This window comes from Passer montanus, unplaced genomic scaffold (assembly GCF_014805655.1).
Source record: "Passer montanus isolate IOZ18808 unplaced genomic scaffold, ASM1480565v1 scaffold32, whole genome shotgun sequence".
Classification (NCBI taxonomy): domain Eukaryota; kingdom Metazoa; phylum Chordata; class Aves; order Passeriformes; family Passeridae; genus Passer; species Passer montanus.
In genome coordinates, this window is record NW_024367930.1 from 6,993,957 (window position 1) to 7,019,847 (window position 25,891).

A 25,891-nucleotide genomic window follows, 5' to 3' on the forward strand; every position below is an offset into this window, starting at 1 on the left:
GGGCAGTATTGTCCAGCAGAAACTCCTTTTGCCTCATGCAAATGCTGAGGCTTTGTATAATGGGATTTGACATGTAGTCTGGAGCAGCTGTTCTACTCATAGAAGCACGTTTTTACCAAACACTGGATCATGAGTGACCAACTCAGAATAAATCTACTGTGGCTAAACAAGTGATCCTGTGTCAGGTACTGTCCTGAATTATATATGGGATAATCTGATTTCAGTGGAACGTGAGTCTGAGACCTTTTTTTCTGTCATGAGATGGGGGGGTTGTGGGAGGGGAGGTTAGGTAGACACTGCATCAACTCAAAGCAGCTCCTTCTCTGTAAATAGCTTTAGTAACACATCAGTACTGCCAGTACTATTTCTTCTGCTGTTGATATACAGCCAACCTTTGTCGCACAAATTTTGTGTTAATGCTTTATTGTACATGTACATGCAAGAAATTCTGTGCATGAAGAGTGGGTCTGTATTCTGCAATGATAAGGGTTAAAAGAACTGCCTGGACACTCTGGGTGCCTGTCAAGACAAGCTGAAAAGAAGCAGAGGTCTGTGAATCAAGGTTATTTGTTTGCATTCTTTCACTTATCTCTTCCTTGGCAACTGGAGACATTTTTGAGAAACTGTCATAAACTATGCTGCAGTTTGGCATTAAAAACTGTAAGAAGGGTGAAAGATGCCATTTTCCACTAACACGCACATCATGGGAACTTATTCAAGGACAAATAAGAAGACATTTCCAGATACAGGCATGTCACCTAAAAAAAAAAAAAAAACAAACAGCTGTTTTTTACAAGGAATTCTATTAAAGTGGTAGTGTACTGGAATGCTGCTCAACTTGCTTCTCTTTAAAAACAAACAGAAAATCAGGCTTTTTTTTTTTTTGTTCAAGCAATCCTCACCTTTTAGCCTTCTATTCTGCTTAATCCAGTCTAAAACCCAAATAATCCTAAACTTTCAAATTGATTTCATCAATCTTCAGTCCTTTCTTCAGTGTAGCAGATCTCTGCTCTTTTTTCAGCCACATCTCATGTTTCAGAAGGTAGTCTTGGGTTCTAGTTTCACACAGAAGACAGTGTGGTGCCTGATGCCTAACCAGCCAGGCGTTATTTGCTTCCCCTGTGCTACAATTCCGTGCTCCAATTCTTTCTTAAACCTTATTGACAATTTCTTAATACTCTCTTTTAACCGCTCAAGGCAAATACAGCAATGTTGACTTTGAAGGGGTCAATAACTGCTTACAGATAAGTTTCAAATATGTTTTATGGGGTTCCTAATATATTTGAGTTGGAATAGTAAGTACATGCTGCAGGTAATGAGTGGCTAGGACTTCAAAATGCTATAAAGTATCATAGAATCCAAACAGTTTGGATTGGAAAGTACCTTTAAAAATCATTCAGCCCAACCCCCCCACCCCCCCCAAAATGAGCAGAGACATCTTCAACTAGACCAGGTTCCTCAGAGCCCCATCCAACGTGTTCTTGAATGTTTACAGGGATCGGGCTGCCACTACCTCCCTGCACAACCTGTCCCATTGTTTTACCACCCTCATTATAAAAACTTCTTTCTTGTGTCTAAAAGAATATATTAGATTAATATTATCAGACCCCAAACTAGATAGATCATTGCATTTAAGAAAATAGATTTTCTAGTAAAAACCAAAGTGTTTAAAATCCATATTGTTTACTGACCACCTTACTTAGGCCACCTTTTCCCAGCACAAGTAAGATTTTGTAAAATTGCAGCTCTTCTATTGTATTTTTTTAATGGTCCTTTATATCTTAAGGGAAAAAAACCTCACTACACTTCTCTGATGACTGTGGGACTGTTTCAGTTTCATGTCTTTCTAGGAAACTAATTCTTGCCTTCTGAAATTTCATAGCATTGATTGCTAAATAAATCAACTTTCACCTCTGGGATCTTAAAAAGCATTAAGATTCCAACAGGCTCTTTTCATTAATTCTTCACCACTTCTTTTGCTCTAACACCACTTCTGTGCTCTGGCAGCAAAATACACTGGTTATATCTTCCTAAATTATTTTAAATGAAATCTAGATACTTTGGGTTTGATTTGCTTTAATAAAAATGAATTCCTTTTTTAACACACTGTCACAGAAAACAATCTAAAATGGAATGGTTGAGAGCAAAGCTTGCAAGATATGAGCATGCAGGGCTGACCTCCAGTTGGAGCAGTTGCAATGTAAATACGAAGAAATCTTTTAATGACTGCTTTCAGCTAGAGAAACAGACTTTTTCACACCTGCTTCTGCACAGAAATTAGGGTTTTTGCACAAACAATACAAATATTTTAAAACTTCATCAAAGTGACATCCAGTAAAATGAGCTGCATCTCAGTGGTACAAACTTTAACACAGGTATAAGGAACAAATGTGAAGACTTTCCTACAGGTTGGTCCAGGGCAGATACTGACAGCGCAAACAGCTGTCAGCAACATCATGGACAAGGGAGAGTTGGAGAAAATATCTTCTGTCCCAGATCAAATGCTGAGATCCAGCAGATTCCTACTCCCATTTCCAGCTGCTCTGGGTGACGCTTGTGGCTGTCCAAGGCCACTGAAAACAGATTCCTCCTCTAAGTTCAGATCCTGGAGCAGAGCCAGATTCATCGGATTTGAAGTTCAGTGCTCCCCACTCTCCTGGCGCTTCCCAGGTCAGTACACAGTCAAGGTGAGTGTACAGCAGGTCACCCTCTCTTTGTCCCTATTAACCCTTTGCCCCCTGCCCCACTCATCTTAACAGCTCCTGAATATTTTCCTGCAAGTCAAAACAAAAGTGCACCATGGCCAAGATAGTTGTCACTGCAACCTGGAGGTTCAGGAAGGCACAGGCAGGGAGGTGGTGGGGCAGGACACCCAGGTATTTCTGCCAAGGTCAAAAACTGGGTAACCTGAAGTCAGCCTGAAAAGGGGCTTTTGTGGAGATCTGTCATGCTTGGGGGCACTGCAGGCACCTGTGCATATGGACAGGAATTAGTCAGAGTGAAACTTGGTAGCAACCATGCCAGACAGTGCTGAGGACAAAATGTCCTTGGAAAGCAAAGCATCTTATAGCAAGGTACCACCAGTCCAGGTTTCACATGCTTAGTCCTTAACACTCATAGAAGTGGTTCTGCTTCTTGCTCTACATGTTCCTCAGAGGGACTGCATCTTCTTCATGCCCTTGGCCAGGATCATCCTGTTTAAAGTGACACCTGTGAAGGGATATTTCTCACTACAGATTTTTTTTTCTTTTCCCCTTCTGCAAAGTGAAAACTGTTTTGTTTATTGCTGTCAGCATTTTACAATTAATGTACAATTTCAAAGATGAAGACAGGTGGATATGAAGAGGATGAGAAGAAGATGAAGTTACATTACACTGGATTAAGAAATGCCAGTTGTAGAGCATATTCAAGTGGAATGATGTCCATTTCTTGGTGCTGCAGCTACAAGCAAGACATAAAAACCATGAATACACTCTGGTGTCTTACACAGCAATACACTTGCTACATCACCCTGACAAGGCACTGCAGTGATACTGCCATCCTGGAGAAGCTTTTGCTTCTCTGAAGCCCCATTTACAGCTTGCCTGAAAGCAGCAGTGGTTACTGTGCTTAGGGAAATGCAGTGAAGAGCTGTTTTGCACCATCCCAGTACCATCTCTTATTCGAGATGGAAAAATAAAGGAGGAGACAATAGTACAGACAATCTTACATCCCTTTTGATACTGGGAGCCTTAAGCTGTGAAGCCTTGAATGGGCCTTCAGTGCAAGTGTACTGCACCATGCAGACCCTGTCTGCTGAAAGGGTTACCTCATTTTGGTCATTGAAACTGTTGTAAGATTTTCTTGCATGAAAGAAAATCCATTCATCATTTGTGCTGTCAAACAGAAAGGATGTTCACATGAGAATTCCTTGCTGCATTTGTAGATAAGGGAAAGGCCTCACTGGTGGTGTAACTGCTGGTATGGAGGGGGAGCTGCCAGCAGCTTCCTCCTTTACAATAAGGCTGAGGTTCTTCTGTGGGAGGAAGGAGTTTGTGCAGCACAACACAGGCACAAAGCCATGCTGGATGTGCAGCAGTTTAATTCATGTGTGTTCCACTGACTCCTTTGTTTGCAATCCTGCTGGTGAGGAGCACTGTGAGACCAACAGGTTTCATTGCATTGTGGCTGTGGTCTCTTCCTCTGCAGGAAGGAAGGGAACAGCTTCCAGTCTCCCACACACTGATCATACTCCAACCATGAGTCCCAGAACAATGCATGAGGTTGTACAGAATCACAGAATCATTCAGGGCTGAAAAGACCTTTGAGGTCATCTAGTTCAGCCTTCGACTGACCACCACCTTGTCAACTAGACCATGGCACCAAGTGCCACAACAAGTAGTTTCTTGAATATCACCAGGAATGTTGGCTCCACCATCTCCCTGGGCAATCCATTCCAATATTTAACCACCCTTTCTATTTGCACTGGCAGAGAAAGCAAGAGCTCTGCTCAACAAATGTCTCCAAACCTCAAGAGACCCCAAAGCTTGGAAGTTGCTGCCAAGTTTTAGCTGTTGCACAAGTTAAGGATCTGCTTTATATTTTTGAGTAATTACTGAGTAACAACATGTACTGCAATTGCAGAGAGATATATCACAATGGATACTGGGACACCCTGGAAAGCATGCTGGAGATCATCCAATCTCCTGGATTGGAGACATATAGTGGCAGTCACACAGCCAGTGCAGTCCTGCTGTCATAGGCACACAGCTCAGCCTTGATGGATGCCACAGTTCACACAGCAGTTCCCAGAATCACAGAGTGGGTTAGGTTGGAAGGGACCACCCTGGGTCATCTGATGCAACCTCCCTGCTCAGGCATGGTCACCCTGGAGCACATGGCACAGGATTGCATCCAGATGGTTCCTGAACATCTCCAGCAAGGGAGATTTCCACAGCCTCTGTGGGCAATCTGTTCCAGTGCCTGGTCACCCACACAGTAAAGTTCTTCCTCATATTCAGGTGTGCATCACTTCCTGTCCATCAGTTTCTGCCCATTGCCTTTCTCATCCTACTGCGTGGCTCCACCAAGAAGGACCTGGCTCCATCTCCTTGGCACCCGTCCTTTAGGTATTTATACACATTGATGAGGTCCAGTCTCAGTCATTTAATCTCAAGGCTGAACAGGCTCAGCTTCCTCAGCCTGTCCTCGTAAGAGAGATGCTCCAGTCGCCCAGTAACCTTGCTGCCCTGTGCTGGACCTGCTCCCTTGTACACAAGAGCCCAGAACTGCACACAGCACTCCCGATGTGGCCTCGCCAGGGCTGAGCAGAGGGGCAGGGTCACCTCCCTCGACTGCTGGCTCAGGCACGGCCCGGCTCGCTCCCGCCCGGCCGCGGCGCGAGCGCGGCCCCGCTCCCGGCGGCGCCGATGGCCGGCGTCATCCGGCGGCTGGATGAGGCCGTGGTGAACCGCATCGCCGCCGGCGAGGTCATCCAGAGGCCGGCCAACGCCATCAAGGAGATGATCGAGAACTGGTAACGGCCGCGCTGCCTGGGGCGGGGGGGCTCTGCCGGGCTGGCCCCGCGCCCCGGCCCCGGGTGGCGAGCGGGAGCCCGGTGCCGAGCAGGGGCCGGACCTGCGGGTGCTCCTGCCGGAGGCAGCTCCGCTGGGAAAGCCGCGTTCCTGGCTGCGCGTCTGTTCCGGCTTGTTTTGTTGTTGTTTGAGAAGCTTGTGAAGTGTTTGCGTTCGGTGCCAGGATAACAATTCATAGAATCATTTAGGTTGGAAAAGATCTCCCAAGTCGCCAAGTCCAACCATTAACCCACCACTCCAAATCTACTGCTAAGCCCTAAGCACGGCATCTTCAGGTATTTTAAATACCGCCAGCGACTCAAACACTTCCTTGGACAGCTCTTTCTATGCTTTCTGTGAAGATATGTATCCAAATATCCAATCAAAACCTCTCCTGGCACAAGTTGAGGCCATTTCCTCTTTACCCATCACTTGTTCCATGGAAGCAGAGGCCATCCCCCACCTCGGTACACCGTCCTTTCAGGGAGGTTAGAGCAGTGAGGTCCCCCCTGAGCCTCCTTTTCTCCAGGCTAAACATCCCCAGCTTCCTCAGCCTCTCCTCATCAGCCTTGTGCTCCAGACCCTTCCCCAGCTCCATCGCCCTTCTCTGGAGATTCTCCAGCTCCTCAATGTCTCTCTTTTAGAGAGGTGTCCAAAACTGAGCACTGGATTTGAGGTGTGGCCTCACCAGTGCGAGTACAAGGGGACAATCACTGCCCTGGTCCTGCTGGCCTCACTGTTGTTGATACAGGTCAGGATGCCACTGGCCTTTTTGGCTGCTTGCACAAACGCTGGCTCATGTTCAGACAGCAGTTAGAGCAGCAGCCCCAGGTCCTGTTCCACTTGGCAGCTTTCCAGCCACTCTTCCCTCAGCCTGTGGCACTGTGTGGTGTTGTTGTCACCCAAGGGTAGGATCTGGCACTTCATCTTGTTGACAGTCATACCATTGGCCTCAGCCTGTCAATCTGGCCTGTCCAGATCCCTCTGCAGAGCCTTCCTATCCTATCCTATCCTATCCTATCCTATCCTATCCTATCCTATCCTATCCTATCCTATCCTATCCTATCCTATCCTATCCTCCAGCAGATCAATGGTTCTGCCCAACTTGGTGTCATCCACAAACTGAATAAGACCACACTCAATCCCCTCATCCAGGTCATGGATAAAGATGTTAAACAGAACTCTGGGATTGAAATTGCTTTCCTGGTTTCTTGGTTTCTGCAGTTTGGATGCTAAATCTACGAGTATCCAGGTAGTAGTTAAAGAAGGTGGTCTGAAGTTCATCCAGGTTCAAGACAACGGCTGTGGTATCAGAGTAAGTAAACAAAGTTGGTACATGTATGCTGCTGTTTGATACTACCTTTTAAAATTATTCCAATTTATAAATGTTTCCGATCTTGAAAAAACTCAGAAAGTGACTGTTGCTTGTCCCTTTCACATAGAAGGAAGATCTCGACATTGTATGTGAGAGATTTACTACGAGTAAACTGCAAAAATTTGAAGACTTGGCTAGTATTTCTACATATGGTTTTAGGGGCGAGGTAAGCTCTTCATCAAGATTCATTGAAACTGTTCATTGTTGTTGTTCTGCTGTAGTGTTCTGGGTTGTACTTAGTATCACATTCCCAGTACACTTTACAGAAGCTTCTGTTTTCTGAGAGAGTCTGCTATGTGAATATAGTTCAAAATACATTTCAGTGTCTTTCAAGATTGGGTGAATGCCTGTAGGTAGGTATATATTCTTTTTGCCTTCTGGAATAAGATTTTTTTAAAATTGAAACAGCCTGTCTTCTCAAATGATGGTTCATGAACCTACAGGTAAAAGACAGTGGAAGATTTGAGTGGGAGGTGAATCTTCAAAGTCAGACATTTGTCTAAATACCACACTTAAAACTAAATGTGCAAAATGTACAGTGGTCTTCCTTTGTTTTTGCTGTTAGAAAGGTTAGTATCTCTGACCCCTCAGATATACTGGTTCTTCACACTCTCATAGATTGTATCCAAACTCTGGAAGAACAGTCAAGGATGAGTTTAGCTTTTCCCTCTGGATGAACAAGATATATGAGTGTCTGTCCTGTACTCAGATACATAGATGCTCACATGCTCCAGAGAGGAGACTGCTTGGGTCCTCTCCTCACACATTTTCATCATAATCATCTCCACAGCCAGTGGAGTCTGATCCTGAGGCTGGTTTTATCTGTGTAGACATGTCCATTGAGTTTGCCAGGAAAACTGTTGTCACCTAACATTGTAATATTACTTAAAGTCAAGAGAAGAACTTGGGCAGGAGTGAGAGAGTAGCAGCTAAAATCTTCCAGCTGCCTTCTAGTTAACACAAAAAAGAAAAAGGCACAACTGTAATAATTTTGCAGATTTCTTTTACTTATGCTACATGGTTAACCACTTGCATCATCAGAGATAATATAATGTTAGGGAAGCCAGAACAATCTCCTGGATAAAATGACTGGAAGTTTAGTATTATAGATACTAAAATTTGTTTAAGCTTTACTGACCTGCAATTTCCTTGTAAGGATTTTTATTTATTACTTGCTAGTGGTATGTTGAAATTTAGTGATGGTGTTTAAAGTGTGGACATGCCTTAGTGTTATCCAGAGCAAGGTTTACAAAGATGCTTTCTCTTTTTCTAGGCTTTGGCTAGCATCAGTCATGTTGCCCATGTTACTGTGACAACTAAAACAGCTGATGCCAAGTGTGCCTTCAGGTATGCTGCCTGTTATCCAGGTGACTTCTGCTGCATGCAATAACAAACACATGTATCAATTTCAGAGCTCCTGTTACGGAGGAGGGTGTGGTAAGGGCAGGTATCAAAAAGACTTGGAATGTGAGAAAATGTATTTTTTCAAATTGTAAAGGTAAGCTTTAGCTTAATAATGTATTTTAAAATTGGTGGAGATGGGGCGGGGAGGCAGGAAATCTTGAAAGAACTTCTGTTTCAGTAGGTAATATAGGTTAAACATTTGTCTTTTTCTCCATTTCAGAATAAAAAGTTGCATATATATTATGGGCATCATGTCTAGTAAATTTCACAAGTCTCAGCACAGGAACTTACAGCTTAGTTTGTTTTCATATCTTTATGATACAATAGGTGCTTTATCCTATTCAAAAAGAATTTTGGATATTCTTTTGAAAACTTAATCTAAATTATAAACTTTTCCATTAATTTCTTAAGTACTTTTAAGAAAAGGGAGTGGGAAGCAAGAGATGTTCCAAATCTTGGTTTTTCAAAAGATTGTGTGACTGTGATCTTTCTTGCATTAAACATACAGGGTATGTTAGAGGGATAGAAAAAGTCTATCCTTTGAATTTATGCATCTCTATAACTTTCTTAGCTGAAAGACTCATGTGGGTCACAAATCTCTTATGCTCAAAATCCTGTTAGTGTCAAAGGAAACAGATTCTTAGACTGAAGTCAAGAATTTCTTGTTAGCATAATTGAAGTAAAGTCTAGTGGGAGAATTGTTATTAGGCTGTATCTAGCTATTAAAGAAAGGAAAAAATGCAGTAATCCTGCCTTTAGAGGAGAAATCTCAGTAATACAATTTCAAAATGCATATGCCATGATCTGCCTCCTTTCCTCTGCTGTTATTCCCTTTCCCCCACTTCCCCTCTGGTTCTTACCATCAATGAAGACAGTTGTACTCTAGCAGAAAGGTGGAGGAAGCTGATTGTCAGTGTCATAAATTTTTTTGCTGGGAGGAGTGTGACAATGATGCGATTTCTTTGGTTTTCATCCTTTGTTTTCATCTTTCCATGTCTGCCCTCCTGTAAATCTGGATGACTGACAACTTTTTATTTTCTTCCTAGGGCTACTTACAGTGATGGAAAAATCAAAGCCCCTCCGAAGCCCTGTGCTGGAAACCAAGGAACTCAGATCACGGTAGGTTTTTTGTGTCCTTTTTGTTCTCTCTTGTTCCTTTTCTGTTCCCCTTACACCAGTTACATTGTGAGGTACATAACAGTATCATCTCTGAAGTTGCAGTTTGTTACGTGAACCTAGGGAGTTAAGGAATAAACTGGATGTTGATTTTTCATAAACCAAAGTATTTTCAGAAAATTTATATATAAAATAAAAATTAACAGGATAGATTTAGATTAATTCTATAGTCAGAGAGAATTTTAAAAACTGTTTTTAATTGTGAATTTTTCTCTGTAGGTTGAAGATCTTTTTTACAATGTAAATACAAGGAGGAAGGCTTTAAAGAATCCAAATGAAGAATATGCAAAAATACTAGAAGTTGTTAGCAGGTAAACTAAAATAATTTATATACCGCCACTGGAGTGGCAGTATATAAACTATTTTATAGGGGAGTACTGGCGTTCTTCAGAGGGACTGGCAACTGTGTGTTTGGTGTCTTTTTGTTGTTGGTGGTGGTGATTTAATTTGTTATATAGTTTTAGACTATTTGTTAGTGTGCAGTGTCAGATAACAGCCTGTCCAATTTGATGTGAAAAATCCAGACAGGAAGTAGTGTATTCTGTCTATATCTATTAATTATTTTTAAGAATTCTAGCAAAGAAATTGTGATGGACTTGAATGAGTGAACTTTAAATGTACCTGGGCTGAATAGAATTAATGTAAAAACTGCTCAGGAGCATTGAGATTTGGCTGAATACAGAAAAGCTGAATGGTGACTTCACATCCCCAAAAAGGAGTAATATCATTTTAGCTATTGGATGTTCGCTTCCTGGGCCCCTTGGTTGCCTCTTCTGCCTCTGCTGTAGTCTTCCGTAGTGTGCAGAGGTCTTGCCAGCAGGATCTGTACAATTTAAGCAAAAGAGCTGCTTTATGCTTTCAGAAGACACAAAAGGTAGCAAAGAGAAGCAAGACTGTATACCAAGGTTTAGCCTGTTCCCTAAATGAACTATTCAAGAGTCTCTGCTGGGTCAGGTAGACTTCAGCCAGGAGGTGGAGGGTCAGATCCTGCTGCTCTGTCAAACAGGATGATGTGAAGTCTTTCTGAGTTACAGCCCTCCAGCTCATTGGTTGTTCTTTTTCATTAGGATTTTCCTATTGCTTAATTCTGGGATGGTTTTTTTCCTCTTGAATTATTGAGTTCACAGTCACAGCAGTCTAATCTTTGTCTGCATTTTCACGTTTCTCATCTTTCAAGGTTCTATGGTATGTTTTTTCTCACAATGCAGTAATTTCCCTAGAATTTTGAGCCAAGATTATGCAGCTGCAGTGTATCAGATCTCAGGCGTGGGATCACAGATAGCTGAACTGTCTGGGTAGGGGAAGTTAGAAGGGTGGGCGAGCCATTATTCAGATGCTTTTCCATAGTAGTTGAGACTAGATTATGTTGTACTGAGGATGTTTTGATAGATTTTTTAGTTAAACCTGTACAGTGAAACTGAAAAAACTGATTTGTAGAAGCTGATCTTGAATTTCCTATAGTTACAGTTGAGTTCCAAATAGAACACACTTTTTTTTTTTTTAAGCTGTTCAGTCTGCAGGAGCTCAGCTTGGCTCAAATTGCATTACTCTCTAACAGGAAGTGGAATTGCTTGCCCCCATTACTGGCTGCTTTTCACCAATCAAGGGAAACAATTACCTTTTGTTCCACATACTGCAGACTTATATTTATCTCTTTTTCAGGTATGCCATCCATAATTCAGGCATCAGCTTTTCAGTTAAAAAGGTGTGTAGATAAAGTTTTTGTAGCTTCACTGTGTGTCTGTATGTGCCTGTATATATATACATAATGTGTATATCTGAAAATGCCAGAAAATTTGCACTGCATCTTTTGCAACAGGATCAGCACAGAGAGCCTTCCCTTATACTGAAATGTTGAAGGGTATGTTGGTGCAATTCAGATAGAAAGCACATCAGTTAGGTGTAAACAAGACAGAAATATATTTGTCAGGAGTTTGGAGGATTCTGTATGGTCAGTAGTGTGTTTGGTTTAGCTGTATGTGTTGTGCCAGCTTCTCTGGAGAGCCTGGTTACTAAGTGCTGTATGAAAGAGGCTGAGGTAGATTATCTTTGTTCTGTGCCATTCTGGATAATTATTTACCAAACTGAGTTCAGCAAATAAAGTGTTCCTCACTTTCCAGGATGGAGCTACTAGCCTCAGTGGGTCTGATGTGCTCTAGCTGATCTTGCAAACACGTGCCATTTACCATCCATTGCTTTTTTGAACATAAATAAGTAAATAATACAAGACAATATAATGATGTTATGTCGTTCCCTGTGGTTTTTTTTAGATGTGTTATTGTTTAAAGTATTTCTAAAACTTCTTCCACAAAGGTGAATTGATTGATACTCATTCCTGCTCTCTTTAGCAAGGTGATACCGTGTCAGATGTTAGAACCTTATCCAATGCCTCAACAGTGGACAACATCAGGGCCATCTTTGGAAATGCTGTTAGCAGGTACATTGATGTCACGTTTCCTTTTGATATGAAGCTTTCCAGTGAATCACCCTCCCTGTTCTCTTTAAAGACCATGGGCTATGGTAATCTTCCTTGCTTCCTTCATGGTTAATTTCAGAGAGGAGGGAGTGCTACAATTAGAGAGCTCTTCCTTCTTTGCAGAATGTGTGACTTTTTTTTGTGTACCAAAGGGAAGACGAAAGTTACAAAGTTTCCTTTAATGCACTGAAAAGGAACCATCTGCTTGTAACTTTCTGTGTGCTCATGTAAAAACAGCAAGCTGAACCTGTGTTCTCTGCAAGTTCCTGGCCTCTTCCTTTACCATGAAAATCTTACCTCTTCTTACTATCTGCTACCTGATAAATTTTGAAGCTACTCATACTGGTTGTTTCTGAAATATGGTTTCTTATCTTGACAAAAGCTACATTAGTTGAAGCTGTGTAAATCAGACAGAAAAATTTAAAAACCAAAAGGTCATCTTTTGAAGATTTATCTGCCATTTTAGGAAAAATTCTCTATGAGACTTTCAGCTGTGACGAATCCATTGTAGTATTTGTCCCATTAATAGCTGGGTGTCACTTTGATTCTGTTTTGTTACTGACTGAAGTCAAGCTTCATATTTAATAGATGTAACTTCTAATTCATGAAAACACTTTAGGAAGCACAGCAAAATAGAGGCTGCAATGTAATGAGGTTTGCAGAATTACATGTATTTCTTTGTTGTGCATTTGTTTATTTGTACTACGGATGGTAGCTCATTTGATAAATTTTTCCATGGTATGGTTCAGGATAAATTGTCGATTTTGAAGTAAATGTTTTGATAATTTCTTCTCAAACAATAATTTACCCAGTTCAAGATTGTGTTAAAAACTGAACACAAATAAAAAGGCACTTGATATATATCTTGAGGTTGAATAGCCCTTAAGTCTGTTCTGTGTTAATTTTAGAAGTTGGCATAATGCCTTCCTAGAGAGCTGTGCTCGCAAAGTACTGAAGTGGATTTTCCTTGACTAATGAATTATGAAAATTATTGAAACTGCTGTGAAAACAGTTAACGTTAGGATCTATGTGCATGAACAAGAGAGAAGTTTTTACATTTTAATGACTTCTTAACAGACCACCAAGACATATTAGGCTGATAACAGTGGACAAAGTAGTCCAAAATTGTCTTCCTTGCCTGCAGACAATTTTGAAGTGTTCTTGTCAATCACTGTCATGACTTAAACAATGAAATGCATATTAGAATTATCAATAGATTATAATGCTGTGGATACTGTGATATGTTACAGTATTAAAAAGATAATGGAGATAATTTTACAGATTCCAACCACATAACATTACCAGTTTACACTTAAGAAGAGGAAATGATGCAGTTTAGATTAAATAATTACCATGTCCCAGCAATCAGTGTTTGAGCTTTCAAATAATTCTAATGTTTTCAATAACTGTGTTAGAAGATGTATCAGTATATGGAGTAGTGAGAATTGAGTAATAGGCCCCTTGAGTAATAGCCAAAGTTGACCTTTAGATGAACCTTCCAACCATATGTTATATGATATTTGTATCTGCTCATTAGCAAAATGCACATGATCATTAGCAAAGTATGTAGTGTGATAAGAACATATTTATCTTTCCATATTTAGAGGTTGGACAGGGCCATGAAATCAGACATCTGACCTTGTTTGGAGGTGTATGGTCAAAGCCAACTCCCTTGGTTCCTCCTTGAGCCCTGGCCAGGCTTTGGGTGGAACCTAAGAGGAGAATGAAACCAGATGTTTCTGCATTAGAATTATGTGAGCTTTTTTATTCAGCAGTATAAAAGCTGGACCCTTTCCCAGCAAAGGTGTAGTCTTCATCTATATGTGGACACACTGTGTAGGATTTCCCAGTTACCAGGAGTGGTTCTCCAGTCCTCTGCTGTGACCGGGGCTCCTCAGCTGATGCGTCAATCTGGATGATGGTTAAGTGTTAGGGTAACTGGTGATGTATCTTCTTAATCATTGTAGGCAATCTTCTGTAGTAGTGATTAGGTGCATTACTTATATTATCCTTTTGTAAATCTTTGCTGTTTTGAACTGGAGTTAATGACACTCATCCCTTAAAGCTGGTGTCTGTGTCTTTTGTGCTGACCCTGCCAACTGGCAAAACAGAATATAATTTCTTGTGAGTACTGTTCAAAATTTGCATCAACGGAAGAATTAATTTTTTGTTCGTGTTTCTGTCAAACTTAATAGGGAACTCATAGAAGTGGGCTGTGAAGATGCAAATCTGGCCTTTAAAATGAAAGGTTACATCACGAATGCAAACTACTCTGTGAAGAAATGTATATTTTTACTCTTCATAAACCGTAAGTTTAAAAAAAAGGCAGCATTTTGTACAGTCATATGCTGCTTACATAATCAGAAGAACAAAACTTTCTGAAGACCTACAAAGTGCACAGGCATTCTTAAAAACATTTTTAAGAATAAATATTACAGTTAATTGTAAATCTTAAAGTGATTTTTGATTTGTAATGTGCTTCACACTTGGCACTGTATTTAGTGGAAAACGGCTAAGACTGGACCTAAAGAAACTTTGGTGTATTGAGGTTAAGGCTGTGTCCTGCCAGCTTACACAGATTGATCTCTCTTCTGTAGCAACACTGACATGGCTTAACTGTATGAAATAATGAAAGGTAGCCTGGTTATTTCAGTATTTCTGGGAAAAAATACCTCTAAGTGTAAAACATGCTGAGAAAAATACCGTCTATTCCTGGGTTTATATGAAGAATAAATAGGTCTTGGGGGAAAATGGTTATAACAGATTCCCTTTGAAGGCACAAAGAGTGAAGATGTGTGAAGGAGGAGCTGGGCCCTGTGCAGGGTGTTGTAGCTCTTTGGAAACAGCGCTGTGTTCTGTGTTTCAGATCGGTTGGTAGAGTCAGCCGCTTTGCGCAAAGCCATAGAAACTGTGTACGCTGCTTATTTGCCAAAAAGCACGCACCCATTCCTATACTTAAGGTAAAGTAATAGGAAGTAGCCTTTTAATAGTGTCTTGTAGGATAAAACTAGGGTGAGGAGGTTTAGAAGGACATTTTCTGTTCTTCATGATAGTGTTAAGTATTGCACTGAGGTAATTAATCGCACGGCAGGGGATAATTAAATAACATTAAGGAAATCTTAAGAAGACAGATCTTATTTTTAGAAATAGTGAGTATCTATAATTTCAGCTGAAGTCCTTTGCTATTAATTCATGAGGCGCTGCAAGTAAAAGATATTTCTAAAAGTGGGTTTTTGTAGTTGTACAATGGAGAGGTTGATTTAAGGTTACCTATGTAAGCTCATTTGGGTGAGTGATTTTGGATTATGTTTTAATTTTCTAAACAAGTCTGAGTGTAATATAACTTCAGCAGGTTTCAGGATAATTTTGACTGCTTTGTACAGAATGACATCCCCAAGCCTCACAAATTTTGTCAAATTTGAACCAATTTTTGATTTCTCTGCCGTCCATGGGATATTTTAGGTTAACTTATTTTAAAACATTTTCCAGCCTGGAAATAGCCCCCCAGAATGTAGATGTGAATGTGCATCCTACAAAACACGAGGTCCATTTTCTTCATGAAGACAGTATTCTGGAGCGTGTGCAACAACATGTAGAGAGCAAGTTATTGGGTTCTAATTCCTCAAGGATGTACTTCACTCAGGTGAGAACATCTATGGTGTTCTATGCAGTTCTGCATTATTTTAATGATCAGGGATAATTTACTCTGTTCAACAGTAAAATCTTTGCAGATATGGCACTTATCAGTGTTGTACTGGTACCTTTAGATCTTTGCTCTGTTTCAAGTTACTTTAATATACCAGTGTTAACAATATGTTAAAAGAGAGAGAAAAACATATGAGAATATTTTAAGTACATTTCTGTCAAGTACCTGATTAGTTGTCGTAATTTTATGTTAGCCTTCGCATGTGGTAAATTGTTGTGATTGAGGAAGCTGTTCTCTGTATTTGATAACACTTTGGATTTAATCTTACCAGAAAAAAAAGTCAGGGAGATACTCTACTCTGTCTTTATGTAAAGCATAGCATAAGAATTGCTATAATTTTTTATACAAACTAATTTCCTTATGATTTTTTTACCTTAAAGATTTTTTATTTTGAGACAAAGGAATGGTAACTATTGATTTTAACTGCCAAGATGACAACATTCACTTTATGTGGATAGCAAGTGCAAAGGTGGTGGCCTTTTAAGCAGTTGACAGCGTGTTGCTTGGGGTTTCAAAATTGCCTCTGAGCAGTAAGATACTGTGAGAAGTGTGACTAATCTTCCTGGTTCTTCTTTTCTTGTTGTTCAATCTCTTCTCTTTGCTTCCTCATGTCTGAATGAAGACATTGCTTCCAGGGGCTGACTGCTCTTCCAATGAGGTTGTAAAATCAGCAGCAAACTCTTCTGTGGTTACCAAGGGAAGCAGTGATAAAGTTTATGCGCATCAGATGGTCCGCACAGATTCCCGAGAGCAGAAATTGGATGCTTTTCTTCAGCCAGTGAACAATCCCCTGAGTGCAGGCACCACTGAAGTGACAACAGAGTCTAATGCAGGACCTCCAGAGGGTGCAGACAGGCCCCAGGATGCTGAAATGGAAGAAGTCAGTGACCTGGTTGAAATGGTTGATGTTCAGGAGGATATAGTGAAGCCTGGGGGGCCGAGTAAGAGTGGACACTTGTCTCCTCAGACTGTGCCTTCTCGGTAAGTCCCACCTTTCCTGAACTGGGGCAAGGCTACCTATTATTTCATGGCATAGCCCTGAAATTATAGATTTTTCTGATCTCTTCGGGCTTCTGCTTTTCCAGAAGATGAAAATTATCAAGAAAACTTTTCATGATGTTTTATTGAGAAATTAAACCTAATCTGTGTACTGTAAATTATGTAACTTGTGATAAATTTTGTGACTGGAATAGCATTTCTGTGCATACTGAAAGGCAGGAAGCAGTGTAAATAATGGCATTAGTTTAGGGAGGTCATAGTGGTCTGTCTCTTTCTGGAAGCCTCCCTTTTGTGAGTGATAGAAACTGTATCACTGAATTTTGACAGGCATTTCCCTAGTAAAGGCTAAAGTGCTATAAATTTTTTATAGCTCCTGCAGGAGCTGTTACAAGAGGCCTGGGGGGCCGAGTAAGAGTGGACACTTGTCTCCTCAGACTGTGCCTTCTCGGTAAGTCCCACCTTTCCTGAACTGGGGCAAGGCTACCTATTATTTCATGGCATAGCCCTGAAACTGTAGATTTTTCTGATCTCTTTGGGCTTCTGCTTTTCCAGAAGTGAAAATTTATCAAGAACAACTTTTCATGGTGTTTTATTGAGAAATTAAACATAATCTTTGAACTGTAAATTACATAACTTGTGATAAATTTTGTGACTGGAATAGCATTTCTGTGCATACTGAAAGGCAGGAAGCAGTGTAAATAATGGCATTAGTTTAGGGAGGTCATACTGGTCTGTCTCTTTCTGGAAGCCTCCCTTTTGTGAGTGATAGAAACTGTATCACTGAATTTTGACAGGCATTTCCCTAGTAAAGGCTAAAGTGCTATAAATTTTTTATAGCTCCTGCAGGAGCTGTTACAAGAGGCCAAAGTCTTCTGAGGGAATCTCATTCCCTCTCCCCAGTATTACAGAAAAATGGATATGCAAAAGAAAATTGTTAGAAATATGAACATTTTTGATGTGTCCTTTAGAGCCAAATTTGCTTGGTGTTTAACCAGGAGCTACCTAACGTGATTGGTATTAGTGTCACAAATTCTCTTAAAATTCTGAACTACCCTTTCCTAATAAATTATTCCTCAGAAGCAAAATATAATTGTCTTTCTGGGAAACTGTCTGCATTTCCTGTGTTAACATACAGTATGTGAATTGAGCATCTCATCTGTTGCTGTGTTTGGCCTAAGTGATAGGAGAATTGAACATAATTTGTTTTGTTTTGGTATTGTAGGAAGAGACCACGGGAAGACATGGACGTAGAATTGGAGAAAGATGACACCAGAAAGGACATGACTGCTGCCTGCACCCCTAGAAGAAGAATTATCAACTTGACCAGTGTGTTGACTCTCCAGGAGGAAATTAGTAACCAGGCACATGCAAGTAAGCATGACTTGTTTCTCAAAATTACTGTTATTCTACCACTAAATATGACTCTTTGAAGAGGGAAAAGGTATTTAAAAGGAGGCCCAGTGAGCTTACTGTGCTGCTGAGCAAGTTTTTAACAAAAGCTGCTGCTTTTCATTTTTATTTGTATCTGTCCCACTTATATGAAATGGTGAGACTTATGAAATACTCTTTTTTGTTAAGAGATGTTTTAGACAAAGATAAAAGGTTTGTGAATCTTTCTAGGGTGTTTCCCTCTTAACTCAGTTGCCTCTGAAGGCAACTTAAACTGACTCATACCCTTATTATTCATATGTCTAAATGTTAGGAATCTTACATCCTGGGGGTTTTGTTGGATTTGATTTTTCTGGTTGTAAGACTTGACAATGCTCCACACAGACATCTGTAATAAGTAACTTTTCTTAAAAGTTTATAATTCTGTAAATTGATAAGAATCTTAAAGTTTAGAAAGCATGAACTTTTTACTTTACTTGTGCTTCAGTAAACATTTTGCAGAAGATTGGTAATTCTGACCCAATAATTCCCTATCTGACTGACACTGTTTAAATATTGAAATCAAAGACTTGTCCTGGAAATTTCAAATATCCGAAAATGTCTCAAAATTCATGATAAAACTTGTGAAGTTGCTTGAAGTTGTGTCTCATCTTCTTAGCTGTAAGAAATACCTAAAAAAAGAGACTTTGGAAAGAGAGAAATCTTATCTCAGTCTGTTAAATTTCTTTAGAAATTGTAGCAGTGGAATTAGTGAAAAGTGTAGTGCTTTGTACATGCTGTGACTGCAGTGCCAAACATCTGCAATAAAGCTTCTCCCAAGGATGGCTACTAGTGAATTTTTTTGTGGAATGTCTAAAATTAACTCTTTTATGAAATCTGACTTCTTATACCTTTCCCACATGGGTGAGACTTCTCACTCATACATATATTTTTTTTAAAAAAGTTACTTTATGAGAGAAAAAAAAAGAAATTTTGAAACTAAATATTATAGACCTATTCTATCACACCTCTATAATTTAGTTTGATAATACCTAGATTGTGTTGCAAAGCTGGTTTACACCTGCAGACCTGCAGTTTTTGACTGGCTCCTCACCAGTCTCCTGTGGCTGGAAATTAAGTTTGGAAGGCTATTCAAACACAGGAACTTTAATTTTATTTTTTTCTGATTTGCATTTGTAGTTTAAATGTTAAATAACTCTTCTCCCTTACACTTTAATATTATAAATATGCATAAAAAAATTAATGTTTCAAACCTTGTCAATAATTGGTCATCTAAGGATATAAGAAGAAGCAGGGGTGTAGGAGTGACTGAACAGTGATCTGAGACTTTCATGGTAAACAGACACAAACCACTCAACTAAATAAATGAGGACAGGGTTGGACCTATGAAATGACATTCTTTTCTTCAAACACAGGAACTTTAATTTTATTTCTTCTGATTTGCATTTGTAGTTTAAATAACTCTTCTTCCTTACACTTTAATATTATAGGTATGCATAAAAATTATTACTATTTCAAAACTTGTCAATAATTGGTCATATAAGGATATAAGAAGAAGCAGGGGTGTAAGAGTGACTGAACAGTGATCTGAGACTTTCATGGTAAACAGACACAAACCACTCAACTAAATAAATGAGGACAGGGTTGGACCTATGAAATGACATTCTTTTGTTTCTTCCCCACCTCTCTGTTGTTTCAGAACTCCAGGAAATGCTACATGAGCACTCATTTGTTGGTTGTGTCAGTCCTCAGTGGGCTCTGGCCCAGTACCAGACAAAACTGTATCTTCTCAACACGACCAAACTCAGGTAAAAGAGTTGTTAGACCTGTTGGCAGCTGAAATAAGTACCACTTGTGAAGCTAATTAGAAGAAGGAAGGAAATGACAGGGAAAATAATATTGTTCTCTTGCTGCCTGTATGAAAAGTCACGAGGCTAAAGATTAAGCAGTCCATTCAGAACAGTGGAAACAAGTCTGGCATACTTGGGAAAAGTTACAGGGAATTGGTATAATTAAAATACCAACTACTGTATCGTGTGCTCACAGACAGTGGGAAGGCAAAGACTTCTTCTTGCTTCATGATGATCTACGTAATCTATGATCATCATCATGATTTGTTGCATGATCATCTACAGCACATTGTCTAAAGCAGAGGTTTCAGAAACATCCTGGAAAACATTGCATCCAGTTGGGTTAAGAGTATCTGCAGGACATGATTGTAACACTTAATTTGTGATTTTGCCTGTTCAGCCTTACAGGCCCAGCTAAATAAATTTTTTTAACAAGTCAGAGAATAAACTTGAGATGGACCTGTCTATTAATTTCCCAGTTCATTTGGATTTCTTACAGTGCAGTAAAGGAGTAAAGAAGTTGAAATATAAATTATCAGGAAATAAATTCATAGCGATTGCATACTTGAGTATGTAACCTTTCTGCACCGGCGTGGCTGATGATGTCAGAAACCAAGAAATAGATTTAATTGTAAATATCTAGATAATGCAGGTGAACCCCTAAACTCTTCAGTTAAAGTAAGATCTATATTAATAGGACTAGATATGGTTATCTGATGTTTCCAGGATGATCCTTACTTTCCCCTCTTAATTATGGTAATGTGGAGATATGGCACTCCTGTCCATATAATTAATTTTTGTGCTTCAATTTAGCCAAGAACTCTTCTACCAGATACTTATTTATGACTTCGCAAACTTTGGAGTCTTAAGGTTGTCTGTAAGTATAATTTTACATTATATCCTATAGAATTTTTTTAATGTATTTGCAATATGTCTGTCCTTTCAGACAAATGCATAGTTTCGGTTGCACAGTCAGGTTGGCTTTTGTCCACTACAGTAATGTTGTTTTGTTTCTCAGTAAGAACAGAATGTAGAAAACTTAGTAATTTTGTAGCTGCTACTGTTAAATTGTCATTCTGGCTGCTTGTCATAGTGTCAGTTGTAGTTATTGACCAAGTTTTGCTGTTGCTCATTACATTGGGACAAATAATTAATTTGAATATACAATCTGCAGGAATACAGTGTTGATTGCCAGTGTTTGTCCTGTAAAATATCAGAGTGCTCAGTGGGATTGTGGACTGCAGAGAAAGAAGAAAGAAATTCATACCTTTTTAGCCTGGTTATGATAAACAGAACTCTCAGTTCTGCAGGCTAGAAATAGTGCATTACAATCAATTAGTATGTGAAGGAAGAAGTTACAGCTTTCCAATAGAGTGTGCTGATCATTAACCAAAGTTTTACCTTCTTCATTTCCAGGAGCCAGCTCCTTTATATGAGCTTTCAATGCTTGCTTTAGAGGATCCCGAAAGTGGCTGGACAGAAGAAGATGGCCCAAAAGAAGGGCTTGCTGAGTACATTGTGGAGTTTTTGAAAAAGAAGACTGAAATGTTGAAAGATTATTTCTCTCTTGAAATTGATGAGGTGACTGCAGCTATTACCTCTGATAGTAAATGAATGGTGGACTTGACATCATTAGGTTTATGGTTAGATTAGATCTTAAAGGTCTTTTCCAACCTAAACGATTCCATAATTTTACATTTTGGTGACAGATATCTGCAGTAGTTTGCTTACAGTGCTTACCATCACTAAGAATTAGTTCCAGTAAGATTTAAGTGGCATAACCCTTTAATTTACAATGCTCAGGACTTATGCTGCCTTGAAGGAGGGTGCTGCACAAAGTTTCTATTTAGTTTCCAAGTGGCAGCCATAGTGGGTCCTTGCTGAGGCAGGGTCATCCTGGAGTACATGGCATAGGATTGTGTCCAGATGGTTCTTGTCTGGACACAATCCCATGCCTGGAGCACATGGCATGGGATTGTGTCCAGATGCTTCCAGATATCTCCACTTAGGAAGACTCCACAGCCTCTCTAGGAAATCCATAATTTAGTCATTGCTTGTATAACTAGCATGCAGATCTCTTAACCAACCAAGGTGTGCATCTTAGCCAGCTCTCAAGTCAGACAGGGCTGCAGCACCACTGGGTTCTCAATGTGCCTTTTTTGCGTGGCTTAAGGCATCCCTTACTTTATACAAAAGTGAACAGCTTCATCAAGCCCAGGCACTTCATTTGGATATTTGCCTGGGAAGTGGTATCTGTGTAACCTGGAGCTAGAGGAGAAGGTTGAATTCAGCCACTCCCTGAGCTTAATTCATGCCTTGTGAAATTAAACAACACCAATAACTTTCTTCATGCAATGTCTGCCTGGCTGACAGGGCTTTAAAAACGTATAAGGCTCACTGAGTTTGGTAAGAATCAGTCTTAAAATACATAAGAATTTTGGTGCATTTACCACAAAAAAAGAACTTCTTTTTCTTTTTTGTTAACTGAACGAGCAGTATTGCCTTGCAGGAAGGAAATCTTACTGGGTTACCACTTCTGATAGACAACTATGTCCCACCATTGGAAGGACTGCCTATGTTTATCCTGCGCTTGGCCACAGAGGTATATCTCTCAAGGATTTTATTAATTCGCAATTACTTTTTTTACTTTAGGCAATTCCAGCCTGCCTTTTCAGTTCCTGGTGCAGCTTACATGTACTGTTACATGTTCCAGATGCTGTTCTCTGGTTACTGTTTAGTTATGCTTTGCCTTTGTATTCATAACTACTGACTGACTGAGCCTCTATTTTGATTTAAAAGCCTGCATTCCTACCCTCTTTTTTCAGCTCAAACCTTTTTCAACCATACCTTTACCTTAGCAGGACAGAAATGGCCAACACATTAATATAAATTTTCCATATTAAGAATCTCTATATTATGTAATTTTCCATATTAAGTCTCTGACTGATACCCAGATTCTACAAAATTGTTTTGTTTTTTTTTTTTTAAATTGTAACAGGTAAACTGGGATGAAGAAAAGGAGTGTTTTGAAAGCCTGAGTAAAGAACTAGCCATGTTCTACTCCATCAGAAAGCAGTATATAATAGAGGAATCCAACCCAACAAACTCTCAGGTACTAGAATACTGTAACTAGTTCTGTGAGCAGAGAGCTAACAACATACAGGAAACTTCTGCTCTTTTAGATGTAGACTTCTAATCCCAGCTCTTTCAGCAAACTGAATCAAGTAGAAGTGTGGCAAGATTCTAAAGAATGTGGCTTAAATTTTCTGAAGTATTATAGATGTTGAGGGAACCTTTTAACTTTTGGCATTGCAGAGTACTTAATATTATTACAAGCCTCCTTGGCCTCTGAGTTGGGAATGTATTTTCTATGCGCTATTTCTATAGAAGGATGTATATAGATTACAAGTACAACCTGATTGTGTCTAAGTATCTGCCTAATTGATCAATTAAGCTCACCCATTCTGCAAGTGACTTTAGAGAGCTTAGAGTTGACTGTATAGAATGAGCTTTTCTAATACCAGCAGAATTTTACAATTGCCATAGTCTGACATGCTCTCCTCTCGTTAAACAGAACCTCTGTTTGTCCTTGTTTTCCTGTATTTCAGAGTGAAGAATCTGAATCTGGTTCAACACCATGGAAGTGGACTGTGGAACATGTGCTTTACAAAGCTTTTAGGACTCATCTTTTACCCCCAAAACACTTTGCAGAAGATGGCAACATTTTGCAGCTTGCTAACCTGCCTGACCTGTATAAAGTTTTTGAAAGATGTTGAGCAAGTAGTTATTAAAGACAATTTTTATAGATAGACACCATTCATGTTACTGTTACTTTCACTTAGCAGAAGAAAATGCTGGAATCTTGATGGAGGAAAGAAAGAAAGGATTTAGCACCCTACTAAACTGCAAACATGTCAGTAAATCATCTATTTTCCTTCTGTTGATCAAAGTATAAAAAAAAATTTTTTTGCTGTGTCTAAACCCAATGAAAAAACCTGAAATAAAATCTCCATTTAAACTGAGTTTCCCTGTTAACCAATCTGCTAACAGAATACACTTCTGCTGTAGAAAATTTACTGGGTTAAGTGATTGTGGAAGAAGATGTAGCTTAATTTAGTTAAAATGTGAATGCTTTAACTTCACTTGCCACTGGAAATCAAACTAGGTTACATGCATTCCTTTGTTTTAAGCATGAGGATTGTCTCACAGTACCTGCAATATGAGTGTACATGCAAAGCACTTAAAATCATCTGTTACTGCAGGAGTTAGTCTTGCAATATTCCAGGTCCTTGCAGAAATAAGGCAAATCCCTTTTAATCAAGGAGTCAGAGAATAGAAATGGGAGTGTTCTGGCAGATAGTAAATGAGCATACACACATAATATTCATTGTCTCCAATTTAATGAGTAGGCCTTGGGAAATCTGCTACTTCCAAGGCTATATCCCAACAGGGAAAACATTTTTCTAAGTCCAAAAGGCATCTAGCATCCAAACTGGAAAGGAAAGCAAGCTTCATTTTCGCACTGTAAAGATTTCCGTTCCATTTGAAAGCAACTGGTACAAGTAGAAGCATTAATCCTCTTGGGTTGCTGAGGTCCCAAACCCTGCCTTACATTGAGAAATACTCATGAAAGGCAGCAGTTTGATACTCCAAAAAGACAAGTCTCAGATGGGCATCTGCTGGCCTCAAGTAAAGTATTACACAGAGGCTGTGTAACTTTATTTATTTCAGGGGTGCCAAGTGCAGATGCTGAATTTCTCGCCTGTGATGTGCCAGCTTGAAAAGAGTGGGAGTTCTCAACAGTACAAAACCACATAGTTCCAGAAAGCATTTACTTCCTTTTGCTCCCCTTCTTTGATGACAATCCTGGCAATGAGATAACTACTGGAGAATCATGTCTTCCTGAGCCAGCCAGCTCAGCAAATGAAATCTAAAGTGAGCAGCTGGCTTCAGCTGGCCTCAGCCCACATATTACTTCTGGCAATGAGGGGGCATGGAAATTGTGGAAAATACAGGAACTACTAATGGAAATTGTATTTGTCTTGTAATTCCATTGTATCTTGCCCTTGCTATTGTGCTTGTCTTGTCATTTCAGCATGCTGCTGTATCACTTCACATGTAATGCCCAATATATCAAGTAAATTTGATATGGAACATGAAAAGCTCCATCTGTGGAACATCTAAAAGAACCTGGACTCTGACATGTACATGTGAGAAATGTCTCTAGATTACCACAAGCATGCTTACCTTATATGTCAAGTGTGGTAGCAGTCTGGTGTGTACTCTCATGCCATAACAAATGCCAGCTCCTCATCACACTGCTGTGTGGGTTCCTGAACCCCCGCAAAACTAACAACCCCCAAAATCATAAGTATTTTCTGGCTTTGGTGTTTTTTCTTCGTTTGGTATTTAACAGAAAGCTGATTACATAGTTTCTTTCACAAAACGAAAAATACTCATAATAAAGCTCAAATAGGTGGGTTTTTTCCTTCTAATAATCTATATATATTTCAGAGCTTTAAGCAATCTGATACAGCTTAACTGACTTCCTTTGCATAAAAAATGCAGGAAGTCTTTCTTGCAAAGTATATTTTGAAGTTAAGACTGCAATAAACCATCAATCAAAACATTCCTGTCACAGATACATGACAAGCAGGTAATGGTATTACTTTGGTTAACAGCTTGCTTGGGTTATTTTTCCTTTTAAATCCTTGATTCAAACCTGCTTCTTGAAACAAAACTTCTTAAATCTCATTTTCAAATCCAACAAAAAGAAAACCCAACACATTACAAAGAGCACAAAGCCACATTGCTGTCACAGTCATGCCAAGCAATTCAGCCCATTACCACAGGCCTTCACATGAACAATCGCCTCACCTGTACTGGAATCAAAAGCAACAGCTTTTTTAAGAAAAGACAGGTGGAAAGTTCTGGAGATGTAGCTGGGGCTACCCAAGGAGAGCA

General features: G+C 39.6%; 1 protein-coding gene across 2 annotated transcripts; it reads left to right on the forward strand.

Annotated features, from left to right (window-relative positions):
- Nucleotides 1-5,364: 5,364 nt before the first annotated feature.
- On the forward strand, nucleotides 5,365-23,949 carry MLH1 (mutL homolog 1). Of its 2 annotated transcripts, XM_039715194.1 has the most exons (19): nucleotides 5,365-5,515; nucleotides 6,777-6,867; nucleotides 6,995-7,093; nucleotides 8,201-8,274; nucleotides 9,378-9,450; nucleotides 9,727-9,818; nucleotides 11,170-11,212; nucleotides 11,856-11,944; nucleotides 14,179-14,291; nucleotides 14,850-14,943; nucleotides 15,473-15,626; nucleotides 16,312-16,670; nucleotides 17,911-18,059; nucleotides 19,777-19,885; nucleotides 20,741-20,804; nucleotides 21,344-21,508; nucleotides 22,437-22,529; nucleotides 22,926-23,039; nucleotides 23,536-23,949. In XM_039715194.1, exons 1-19 carry the CDS (start codon nucleotides 5,409-5,411, stop codon nucleotides 23,701-23,703), a joined length of 2,250 nt encoding a protein of 749 aa, XP_039571128.1. In that variant the 5' UTR covers nucleotides 5,365-5,408; the 3' UTR covers nucleotides 23,704-23,949. The 2 variants fall into 2 exon arrangements, with proteins under 2 accessions (XP_039571128.1, XP_039571129.1); XM_039715195.1 differs by lacking the exons at nucleotides 5,365-5,515; nucleotides 6,777-6,867; nucleotides 6,995-7,093; ... (3 more) ...; nucleotides 11,170-11,212; nucleotides 14,850-14,943.
- Nucleotides 23,950-25,891: the final 1,942 nt, after the last annotated feature.